This window comes from Python bivittatus, unplaced genomic scaffold (assembly GCF_059951505.1).
Source record: "Python bivittatus isolate LINGU-HERP-01145 unplaced genomic scaffold, Pbiv_v1 ctg000610_np1212, whole genome shotgun sequence".
Lineage (NCBI taxonomy): Eukaryota > Metazoa > Chordata > Lepidosauria > Squamata > Pythonidae > Python > Python bivittatus.
Genome location: NW_028277088.1, coordinates 806,194 through 818,699, shown reverse-complemented (window position 1 = coordinate 818,699; position 12,506 = coordinate 806,194). Strand labels below are relative to the sequence as shown.

General features: G+C 48.2%; 1 protein-coding gene across 1 annotated transcript in view; it reads left to right on the top strand.

Annotated features, from left to right (window-relative positions):
• The first annotated feature begins 7,015 nt into the window (after nt 1-7,015).
• PTPN23 (protein tyrosine phosphatase non-receptor type 23) overlaps nt 7,016-12,506 on the top strand; it is a 32,757-nt gene continuing 27,266 nt past the window's right edge. The window contains exon 1 of the mRNA XM_088150410.1: nt 7,016-7,260. Within this exon, the coding sequence (XP_088006536.1) occupies nt 7,177-7,260 (84 nt within the window). The 5' untranslated portion in view covers nt 7,016-7,176. The remainder of the gene's footprint in view (nt 7,261-12,506) is intronic.

Sequence of the window (12,506 nt, the reverse complement as noted above, 5' to 3'; positions counted from 1 at the left end):
CAAACTATGTCAGCAAATCTGGAGAATGACACAGTGGCCAACGGATTGGAAGAGATCACTCGACACACTCATACAAAAGAAAAGAGACCTAACAGAGTGTGCAAACTATTGCACAATAGTCTTAATTTCATATACTATTAAAATAATTCTTAGGCTCATCCAACATAAATCAGAGGCCTATATGGAAAGAGAGATGCCAAATGTTCAAGCTGGTTTTTGAAAAGGCCAAGACACAAGAGACGTTATTGCTCTTCTATGCTGCATAAATGAGAAAGTCAAAGAAAAAAGAAGAAGTCAATATGTGCTTGATTGATTATAGAAAGGCCTTTTAATACATTGACCCTGTCAAGCTGTAGAAGGTCCTTAGGAAAATGGGAATCCCAGAAGATCTCATTGTCCTCACGTAAAACCTATACATAGGTCAGGAAACCACAATCTGGACAGAACATGGAGAAACTGGCTCTAGGTCAGCAAAGGCTCTCCCCTTATTTATTCATCATCTATGCTGAACATACTGTAGACTAAGGGAAGGTGGACTGGAAGATGACCATGGTTTTAAAACTGTAGGAAGAAACATCAATAACCTGTGCTATGCTGATGATGCTTCTTCGATAGCTGAAAATGCAAATGATCTGGAATTTTGATTCCAGATGAAGGTCCAGGAGCATAGTAAAAAGAGGAGACTAAGATTAAATATAAAGAAGACCAAACTAAGGAGAACAGGTACAGCAACCAGACTTAGAATTAAGATACCGGTGGTGGAGAGCTTCTGCCTTTTAGGACCGGCTATCAACAGTGAAGGAACCAGCAGTCAAGGAATACAACACAGACTAGTGCTTGGTAGGGGAGACCTGCTTGGAAAAGATAGTCAGAAACTGGGTTTTGTTTATACCTACAAAGATCAGAATAATGCAGGGAATCATTTTCCCAGTGCCAGTCAATCAAAGTGAAACAGGATAGAATCAGCATTGAAGCTTCTGAACTTGGAGTTGGAGAAGACTCCTGAGAATACCCTGGACAGCCAAGAAAACAAACCAACAGATCATTGAACAAATCAACCCAGAGTTCTCCCTCGAGGCACAAATGACCAGGCTCAAATTATCCTACTTTGGACACATTATGCAAAGACCCCGCTCTCTGGAGAAGTCCATAATGCTGGGAAAGGTGGAAGGAAAGAGAAGAAGAGGATGACCAGCAGCAAGGGGGATGGACTCAGTTATGATGGTGATGGATGAACTGTTAGAAGACCTGAAATACCAGGTTAGGGACAGATAATCTTGGAGAAAGTCTATGTGGTCACTAAGAGTTAACACCAACTTGATGGCTCATAATCAATCAATCATGTTAGATCTGGGATCACAGAGGAAGAAGTGATCTCTGCAGGCAGGCTCCAGACCACCTGATGTCCAGAAGAAGTTCTTGTCATCATTGTTTTAAAATAGATATATAGATATATGTATAGATATACAGATACAGATACAGATTAGATATATAGATTAGATATAGATATAGATGAAGCAAATCTGGATTATGGCTGTTTGCTTAGATTCACTTAACTAAGCCAGAATAAGGTTGGTTTGGTTTGTGACTTAGTACATTCTTTGAACCTTGCCATTGTGGCTTGTAAACCAGTGCTATCGTTTAGCACATCTTGCAGACACAGCCCGTCATGCCTTAATGATGCATGGTTGAGCAAATAGCAGTTTGGCATGATGTACGAAGCTGACCCCAAGTCAGAGGGCTGCAGACTGCAGCTGCAACTTGATTTCAGTGGTGGTCTCTGACCAAATTGGTGGGCACCTGGAGGCTGCATTCACACAGCAGCTTTAAGCTTGGTTAATGTAAACCTTGGTTAGTTTTTCTGAGGCCAAGTCTGTCGGGCAAACTGAACCCATATGGTAACTTTAGGGCTCAATGTATCATGCAAGAGCCAGGTTGGTCTAGAGGTTAAGAGCAGAGACCTGAGTTCCAGTCCTAACTTAAGAACAGAAGCCAGCTGGGTGACCTTGGGCCAGTCCCTCTCTCTCAACCCTAGGAAGGAGGCAATGGCAAGCCACTTCTGAAAAATGTTGCCAAGAAAACTGCAGTTGCCAGGGGTCATGGATGACCCGGAGGGCAAGAAAAAAAATCAGGCAAACTCAAAAAATAGATTAAGAATAATATTGTGAAGAGAGACTGCAAAGTCCTATTTTGGGATAGCCACTGGGGAAGTTCTTGTTCCCATCCTCCTTGTGGGGGGTAGAGCTCGATATCAAGCCTCTCCCACCTGTTGCCTGTTAAAGACGAAGGAAATTGTAGTCCAGCACAATCAGACAGGGCCCAAGTTGGGGGTGGTTGATCTAAGAAGGATCAGCACCAAAAAGTTGCTATTTGAAGATAATTAAGGGCGGGTTTTCTTTGTTTTGCTTTGCTTTTGTCCTCATCTGTGTTAAAAATAGGCTCCTGCCTTCTGCTTGGCATCTATTTTGGTGTTGCTTTTGCCAGTGGGGAGAAGAAACGGGGGAAGGAGCTGACTCCACCAGCAGGAAAACAGACCCAGATCTCGCCCTCCCTTTCCCTGGCAGAAGATTCTCCAGGCGCTGAGTCAGTCGCCTCAGGTGGGCTGGCCCGGGAGAGAAAACCGGGCTGGGCACCAGGTCGCTGCAGGGGAAGCGGCAGGGGCAGGCCCCGGGTCCGGCAGCAGGGGCCACCGCTTCTCTTGCTGCTGGAAGGGGCACCGGGCCATCGGGTCCAGGCATCTCAGGACCCCAAGAGGAACCCGGCTTCCGTAGTGACCAGCTGGATGCTTCTTGGAAGCAGGCTCTGAAGCGACCCCCGCATGCTTAACATGGAAGTCCTTTCAGCCATCACACCTGAACCCCAGTGGTCCTTCGCACCCCAACCAGGAGTGCTTCCAATCACCTTTGACAGCCACTGAAGCTCCTGGGCCACAGGGACATCTTGGGGCAGGGAGTCGCATAGGCTCAGCTGGCATACTGCAGGCAGAGATGTGCAGAATCCCCTGCCTGCCTATTTTTCAAAATAGGAAACCATGTACGCCAAAGTGTAAGCAAACGCGTGCGCACATACACACACCCCTGCCATTCTAACCTAAAGCACCAGCCTGAGAGGCTCATCTTTCAAGGTTTCATGATGTTTCTTTGGTGCCCCCAAGCATCTCCTTTTGTCCTCTTCTGCAAGAGGGGAGGCTTCTGATGCTTCCCCATAGCCTCTGTTTTCCCAGGTCCAGTAAAAACAGAAGCTCGGCAGCGCCACTTGCTGATCGCGGCTGCTTGATGCAGCAACGCAAGCCGAAAAAACCCATTTTCTGAATACAACCCTTCGGCCACATCTTCAAGACAACCAGTTCATTACGGCACAGCTTTGCCGGACGATATTACCCTTTCTCAAGTGCCCAGGGACTTTTCTGAGAAAGGAGAAGTCTCTAAGACGAATAAAACCTCCTTCTCGACTCCTGGGGATTGCAGAGATCTCTCCAAGCTGTTTTCTTGCCAACCGTACAGAAGTGGTTCGGTCATGAATACTTTTTCCGGAAATGTTTTTCCAACTTCCTGCAATCCCCTGGTGGCATGCCGTCCAAGTCCTTACTAGGAATATTTAAACACCCGCAACTGAGTGATTGCAGGAGTCGATCCGAAGGAGATAAAAGACAGAAAGTACAGACGTGATACATACTCACTGATCGTGGCAGTTCACAAAACAATGGCTGGTCGTGGCAGTTATCCTTGCTTTGGTGGTGATTTTTAACCACCAGGTCCCTCGAGGAGTTCTAGCTCAACTCTTCTGCAGGGACGTGTCTTAGAAGCATCAGGTCAAGAGCTGAAGTAGAGTTCCCCTACAGCTTTTTGGTGCCAGGATATATTGACGGTCTCTTGCAGTTGCATCCCATTGTGTGACTGTCCTGGTTTTAATTCAGGAAAGATCCCTGTGCAAGTTAATAGGCTTGTAGATGGGGCTTTGGGGAGGAATCATCCATTTTGCAGACAAAAATCAGGAGGAGCCTGGTAACATCTTTTCCAGCTTACCAAGTTTATTAAAAGGCTTCAGCTTTCATGAGCTGTAGCTCCGTTCATCACACGCCTAGAGGGGCTAGCCCAGTGTTGTCCAAACCTGGCCACTTTGAGTGGACTTCAACTCCCAGAATTCCCCAGCCAGCCATGCTGGCTGGGGAATTCTGGGAGTTGAAGTCCACTCATCTTAAAGTGGCCAGGTTTGGACAACACTGGGCTAGGCTGATGTAGGATTTATATTGGGGTGAGGTGGGGGGGAAAGGAGGGGAAGACTCCCCTGTGCAGGTTACAGGGGAGACCGATTGCAAGTCCCTTATTGATTCACAACTGTAATGTGTTAAAAATCCACTCTGCTTGTTGAGAGCTTCTGATGTATGTGAGTCCAGCAACCTCTTATTCAATGGTGGAGTTAAAGCCCCATTTTTCCAAAAAAGTCCTGGGAGGCTGAAATGCTTTGATCCCACTTTGCCTTTGTTCTGAGTCCTGATGTCAATTTTGCGCCCGTTAATTCTTTGGGGCAAAGTCTGTCCCATTCGTCCTACATAGAATCTGGAGGGACGTTGCTGGCAGATGCGAGGCAGAGGTCACCCTGAAGGAAGAGGATGGGAAGCCCCACGAATCTTGTGCATGTCCTTGCTGGAACCTGTGATGTTGCTTTTGGTGTGGGTGTGGGGCAAAGTACACCCCTGGACTTCTCGCAAGGTCTGGTTCCCATATTAGCGTCTTGGCCCTGTTGTTTCTTGTTCCTTGAGGGGACCTGTGAGGCTAGGTGGCTGTCTGAATGCACGTATGGGCCTACCAGTGCCCCGTGTCACTGTCCACGGGGGTCACAGTCCATTCTGCAATTCCACCAGATGTGCTGGGAGTAGGATGGGCATACGAGAAACACAGACCCAGGCCTGTTACTTTGCAAAGTGCCACAGTAGGGCTGGAATTTATTTTATGAATTAACTAGATTTAGACCTTGGCTTTCATATAGGAGCTCCAAGGGGCATTACACAGCACTCCCTCCTCCCATTTTTCTCCACAACAATCTTGAGAGGTAGGTTGGGCTGAACGAGTGGCCCAGAGTCACTCATGAAGCTTCTGTGTCTAAGGGGGGACTTGAACCTCTCTGGTGGGTCTCCTGAGCTACTCTTAATCTCTTCCCCGAAATAACATCTGGTGGATAAAGAACACAACCTCCTTCTCTTTAAGGAGTGCTTTTGAGCGACAGGCAGCACATGTATTCTTTTGGGCTCCTCCATGGTATTAAATCGCAGGATCACAGATTCCACCTAGAGATAGAGGGGACTCCTGAGACCAGCTAGTCTGACCCTCTGCTCAATACAGGAGCCCCAGTTCAAGCATCCCGAAGGGAGGTTTTCCCAAGTTTGCCTTGTTCACAGTCACCCATGCCTTAGTCACCTCCCGGGTGGACTACTGCAATGCGCTCTACATGGGGCTGCCCTCGGAGACCATCCGGAAGCTGCAACCGGTCCAGAATGTGGTGGCACATGCAGTTTTGGGTGCCTCGTGGTTCACTGGAGTAACACCGCTGCTCCGCGAGCTGCACTGGCTCCCAGTTGCTTTCTGGGTGCAATTCAAGGTGCTGGTTATCACCTTTAAACCCAGGGCCAGGTTACTTGCAGGACTGCTTCTCCCTGAGGGTGTCTGCCTGCCCTACCAGGTTAGATAGGGTGGGCGTGCTCCAGGTCCCCTCCCTTAAATCTTGTCATCTGATGGGACCTCGGAGGCGCGCCTTCTCGGTGGCCGCCCCAGTCCTTTGGAACAGGCTCCCTCCTGAGATCCGGGGGACCCCTACCCTCTTAGCCTTCCGGAGGGCTGTGAAGGCCTGGCTCTGCCCCCAGGCATTGGGCGAGGATGGGGGTTGAGCTGCGAGGATGTCTGGTCTGGCGCCTGGGGGGAAAGGCACTTCTGCTTTAAACTATTTTATGGATCACTGTGAGCTGCCTAGAGTCATTGCATGAGATAGGCAGCCACAGAAGTCCTGCAAATAAAGAAAATATTCAGCTGGAATTTGCTTTCCTGTAACTTGATCGTTCTGTTTCATGCTTTCTGGAACAAGAGAATAGGTCCTGACCATCTTCTATGTGATATCCTTCCAGGTATTTGAGGAATGCATCAGATCCAGGGGTGTCTGCAGGGCATGGTCAAAAAAGTCAAGATGGCGACCATGACTTTCGGTCCGTCTGGGTTTTATGAGCATCAATTGCACCATCATGGTCGCCATCTTGACTTTTTTGACCATACCCCGCAGATACTCCTGATCTGATCTGCTCTCCCCTCAGTCTTCCCTCCTCAAGAACAAACATTCCCACTTCCCTCCCATCCCTCCATGTGACTTAAATTTCTAGTCCTTTAATTCTCCTCATTGCCGTTCTCTCTGCTGGTCTTAATTTCGCTGAATCTTTCTTAAGGGGGTTGCCCAAAACTGGACGCGGGACTCAGAAACTTCGCTGCTGCTGCACAGGGCTGGCTCCCATTTAGCTTGCTACTACGCACTGTACTTCTCCAAGAAGATTTTTTTTGCAAGAAGCTTTCCAAGCGAGGTATCGCCAGTCTGCGCATTCGATTTCTGCTTTCCAACCCTGGCCATTTTTCTGCATTCCAAACCAGTTTTCCAACCCCTGGCCTTTTCGACGGGTGTGGACTTCAACTCCCAGAATTCCACAGCCAGCACAGCCATTAATGAGAATTCTGGGAGTTGAAGTCCACATACCCGGAAGCGGCCAAGCTTCAGAAACACTCTTCTAATCTAAACGAACCAAAGCGGCGCAGGTCCGTCTTCCACACCCTCGCGCCCATCATCCACCGCCAGCAGGTCACGGCATGCGGCCTTAGGGACCCAAGAGGTCAGGAAGGGCTCGACTAAGCCCGGAAGGCGCCGCACACAACCGGCGGACGAAACGCCGAGCCCCGCCAGTGCGCCTGCGCCATCCGCGTCTCACCCGGGCAGCGGGGACTCCTCCTCCCGGCAGGCAGCGCGGCGGGCGCCCTCGCTTCCGGCGGCTCGAGGGCGGGGCCCGGGGTTCGGCCGGACTCGGCTCGGGCTCGGCTCCGTCCGGAGGGGCCTGGGGCCGCCGCCGCCGCCCGAGCTGCCTCGGCCTCTCTGCCTGCCTGCTTGCGCGCCAGGGGGGGCGGCGGCGACGGCGACGGCGACAGGATGGAGGCCGTGCCCCGCATGCCCATGATCTGGCTGGACCTCAAGGAGGCCGGCGAGTTCGGCTTCCACCAGGCCGTCAAGAAGGTGAGGCCCGCGGCGGGGCGGCGGTGAGCGGCTGCGGCCACGAGTGGGGGCCTCTCTCCCTCTCTCTGTGGGGTGGGGGTGGCGAGGGGGGTCCGTTTCGCCTCGGGACCCGCGTGGGCCCGTCTGTCGAGGCGGAGGAACTCTTGGGGGCCCCAGGACGCGCAGCGCCTCCGGGCCCCATACCGCCCCGCCTTCCCCAACCGGGCGCCCGCGGGCCGAGGGGGAGAAGCGCGGTTGTCTTGCTTCCCGCCTGGTCTCAGGAGGAGAAGAGGGGGCTGGAATCCCCCTGGATGAGGGGCCTCGGGCCCCCAGACCCTTCCCCGTACTCCTTCGGGTGCCCAAAGGGAAGCCCCGGGGAAGAGGGTCCAGAGGCCTTCTGAAACTACGACCGGCCTCCTGGGTGCTGGCCGGGATTCGCCCAGAAGGGAAGACTTCCAGGTCTTTGGGACGGAGGGGCCTGTGTCTGCCTCCAGGGGCCTTTCAGAAGAGCTCCCTTTCCTTTGATTGGATTGTTCCTCTTGCATATTGTAGAAGGTTCAACCAGAATTCAGTGTTTCTCAACCTTGGCCACTTGAAGAGGGGTGGACAAGCTTTGCTGGCTGGGGAATTCTGGGAGTTGAAGTCCACCCCTCTTCAAGTGCCCAAGGTTGAGAAACACTGGACTAGATCAGCTTTGTGGTCCCTCCCAATTCTACAGTTCTGGGAGGCCTTTGGGAAGCCCACGAGCAAGACGAAGTACCCCCCTGCCTATGCTCCTCGGCCACTAGCATTGGGGGGTGCTGAGCCTCTGATATGCTCAAGTCAGCATCATAACAGTTAAGTGCTTGTTTTGAAAAGGGTGAGGCGACTTGCCCTGTGCTTTGGTTTAATGTTTAAGCAGCTTTATCTCCGCCTCAAGTGTCTGCAGCACGTAAGGAGCACGCTTGGTAGGGTGGAAGGTAAAACACGCTCAGCTCTGAGTCGTGTTTGTACACGACGTTGATTTGCTTGATTCAACAGGCTAAGTCAGAAGTCAAGCAACGTCATGATGGCTTACTGTGATCCAGACCTTGTATGAGGGAATCTCTGTGCCCTTTGCTGCGGAACAAAAAATGTGTGTCAGGCTGACTAAGTAGGAGTCTCAATAGAAGAGAATATATGTAACTCAAGGTTGAACTGTGGAGTCTTTGATGCTCTCTGAGCTTGGGTGTTTGCTAGTGCGAGGGAAAGTGGGGTTTGTTCCCTCTTTATATACAGGAGCTTGCCCTGCCAGTGTTGGAGGGGTGTGGCTTTCTCCTTGGTAGTGCCTTGATTAGGGTATTGTTTTCTGCTTGTTTGTTTGTCTGGTGTTAATCCCTGCTTATCTGGGTGTTGGCTGCTGGAGAAAATGTGTTCTGGTCTTTTTGTTTCCTTCCTAGCTTTTTTTATTGCCTCTTTTGAGTGGTAAGTAAATGTGGTTTATCTCTATGTGTCTGTTGATGGCTGATTTTGAATGCCAAGCTTCCAGGAATTCCCTAGTGGTTTTGGATTTAGCTTGGTCTAAGATGTTGACAGTTTCCCAGTTGAATCTATGGTTGAGTCTGTCCATGTGTTGTGAGATTAAGGAGTTTTTGTTGTGTCTTCTGACTGCTAGTTGGTGTTCACGGATGCACTCAGCTAGTCTTCTGCCTGTCTGCCCTACATAATGGCTGTTACAGTCCTTACACTGTATGTTGTAAGTAGGAGTTGTAAGTAGAAATAGGCTGAAAACTTCTGACCAACTTTTCCCATCTGGGTGGTCACCAGATAGGTTGGATGATGACTTCCATCCTCCCCACCAGCATGACCAACACACTTGTGCCAGTATAACATAAATAAGGATGCTCTCCTGTTGTAATAGGTATCCACTAACTTGTTGAGTGTTCTTGAAGAGAGACACAGGCTGAAAGATTGAGAGAGGTACTCATGGGAGGTGTGGAGAAAGAGCAGAGAAAGAGGAAGTTTGAGGAGAGGACAAGGAACCAAGATGGAGGAACAGGTGCATGGAGTCCTTGAGCTTTGACACAGTCTTCAACCTGCTTACTCAGTTCCTGACTCATTGCCTTTAATGAAGCTATTGTCCTCCCCCAAAGAATGACATAGCATACCTATTTATTTATTTATTTATTTATTTATTTAGTCCCCCGCCCATCTCCCCCCAATGGGGGACTCTGGGCACCTCACAACACGTTAAAACAATAAATAAATATACAATTAAAACCTATAACAATACACATTCACAAAAATAAAAGGGAAAAAATCCAGGAGGCCGATGGTTCAAGGCAGCAACGCCAAGCCACTAAGGGACTAGCCAACCCCACAGTTGATGATCCCCCTTCTCGCCCCAGGCCAGATGGCAGAGCCAGGTCTTCAGATCCCTCTGAAAGGCCAGGAGTGAGGGGGCTTTTTTTCAGTCCTTTTTCATATCTACCTTGTTCTCACCTGGTTTCAGATTGTATTTTAAAACTTTCCCAAGTTTGCTTTCCTTGCCAGTCCTATGAAGAGCATGAAGATGGGGTGGGATGCTCCCTCCCCCTCCAGCTCTGCAGATAGGCTTTTTGCAAAATTATAGGAAAGAGAAGAAGCCTATTCAGTCACATTTTTAACTAGAGCAACTTTTTTTTTTACGGTAATAATGGTTTCAAGAGAATTTGGTGTACTCTTCTCATCCCCAGAAGAATTGAATACAAAAATACATGTGTGATTTTACTTTTTAATTTAGAAAGATTGTGCCCCAAAGTGATCTGCATACTTCAAGAACTAGATGCAAACAAACTACAGAATAGTTGGCATGAAATTCTTTTCATAGGAAGATGGTTAAAGGAATTAGATGAAAGCAAACAGTAAAAAAAATGGATGAAAGCAGCAGTCTATAAATATTCACAAGTAAATCCCACTGCAATCTGAGGGACAGAATTCTGTTTAACTCTATATACAATCATGCTGCAATGATTGCATTCAGTAATCCTTCCCTGGAAAATATGCATAGATATTCTGCCTTAATGTATATAAAGTAACTTTTGAGTAATCAGAGATAAGGATATATAATATTTTTTCCAAAGCTGGTCCCCTCCAAGTGAGTTAGATTTCCTGTCCGTATATTATGAAAGACTTCCAACTTCTCTTTTATTTTCAAATCATGCAGCTTTAAAAAATACTGGATTTGGCTTAGTCATGTGGGAACTTTATCCTCTAAGAGAAAAGAACTTCGAACATTTTTTTTCTGTTGGGAATAGGGCACCATTGGATTTATTTCTTGTAGCCAGATTTTAAACAAGCTTTATATTTATCATTTCATTGCAACTTAATATTAGAGCCTTGGTCCAAGGTCCTTGGTATAATTCAGTGGCACACATCCTCTGGATGTGCAGATTTAAAATTTCTAAAATTCTGAGTAATGGTCATGCTGTTTTTCCATGTCTCTGAAGCTGCTAATGCAATGTATTTGGTAATAGCAGTTGTCATATTGCATCGTAAGAAAAACAGTACAATTAAAAGCAATCTTAGTGGTCAAATGTCAGGCATCTCCACTTGCCTGAAATTTTTTCTATTCTGGTCCTTTTGTGCCCTGAGGAGCTGAGTCACAGTCATCTGATGACTGGAAGGGAAGGAGGAAGGTGACAGTTGGTAAGAGAGTGGTTCTGTCAACACTCCTTGTTTTCTTAGAAAACAAGTATATCCGCCAAAAAATATACATAAGGATATAAAATTCCCAAGCTGGGAACCATTTGATAAGATTTTCAGTACGGTAATATAAAATATGGGGTGCATCAGAGAGCAGAGAGGTTCAGTTCTGTACTTGTTCGGTTTTATGATAAAGCATCTCCACGCAGCAGAAGTTCACTGGGATTCACTCACTTTGCTTTCATATCTGTATTTCCCTAACTTCTTGAAATTCTGGTTTTAGATTGAAAACACCGTGCAAGATATACTGGTCAGTCTGGTCCATTGTTGCTTTCTTTTGGATAAGGGGGTGAAGCTGGGCAGAGGTCTTCTAAATCAGATTTTCTTTTTCGTTGAGCCTTCTACCAAAAAGGTGCCTTTCAGTACAAGGAGATCAGGAAAATGGGCTTTTCTTTAATTCCAAAGAAGCACAAGGTTTGTGTTATCACTTTCATCTCCAGAAATGTGTGTCAACCTCCATGTTTCTCAGCCTTGGCCACTAAGATGGGTGGACTTCAACTCCCAGAATTCCCCAGCCAGCTTTGCTGGCTGGGGAATTCTGGGAGTTGAAGTCCACCTATCTTAAAGTGGCCAAGGCTGAGAAACACTGGTCTACCTTTTTGTCATTAAGAGTCTTGGCAGCCCCTTCTGGTACAGTATCTTTTTTGGGGTCAGGATTGTACAGTTTTGGGCTGGCTGGAAATATTAGTTGCTTTCTGCCAACCCAGTTAAGCCGAGCCAGTTTGGTATAGTGATGAAGGTGCTGGATTAGAAGCCAGGAGATCCTGAGCTCTAGTCCTGCCTTAGGCAGAAGAACAGCTGGCTGACCTTGGGCCAGTCCCTCTCTCTCAGCCCAAGGAAGAAGATAGTGGCAAACCATTTCCAAAAATGTCATGAACTTCCTCAGGCAGTTCGTTGCCAGGAGTCCAGACTGACTCAGTGGCACCAGTTAGATCAACTCCCAGTTGAGGGGAGCATCTGCAGCTTGGGCAGCAATTCATGAAGGAGATTTAGACTTCAGAGCAGCAACACTTAACCCTCATTACAGAAGAGCCAGGAGGAGAGAGTGGGCACTTGGGTGGCATGGGTTGGTGGTGTCATCCAAGTCTAGTTTCTTGTTCAACTGTTGGGCTTATCCTGTTCGTACAGGAGACCGAATGTTGGATTGGATTTGTTTGGTGTGACAGTAAACCAAAGCTTCCATGTTTCCGGGATCACTTCAGAGAAGCCTTGCTTCTCATTTATGGATTTAGCAAAAGATTTTATCAAATTAAAGTTACTGTGTAAATGAGGGATCATCTTCTCTGTAAGACCCAGTTTGCTGAACTCAAGGCCTCTCCTCTTCTCATAGCTATCTCTGGGTTGGAGAAAAGGAAATGGCCTTTCTGGCCTAACCTGTTTGTGCCCTGGAACCTACAAGGGTGGGAGGAGAGTTAGAGCGCAAGGAAGGCCCCAAGGGAAAGGACGGAAGAGAGAAGAAGACTGGCTGTGTCAGGCACATGATGGTGCTCCTGTGTAGATCCCTTTGTGAAGAGCGAGCGGGACAAATTTCTGCAGGAAGCAGTAAGTGAAAAAAGCTGAAAGGC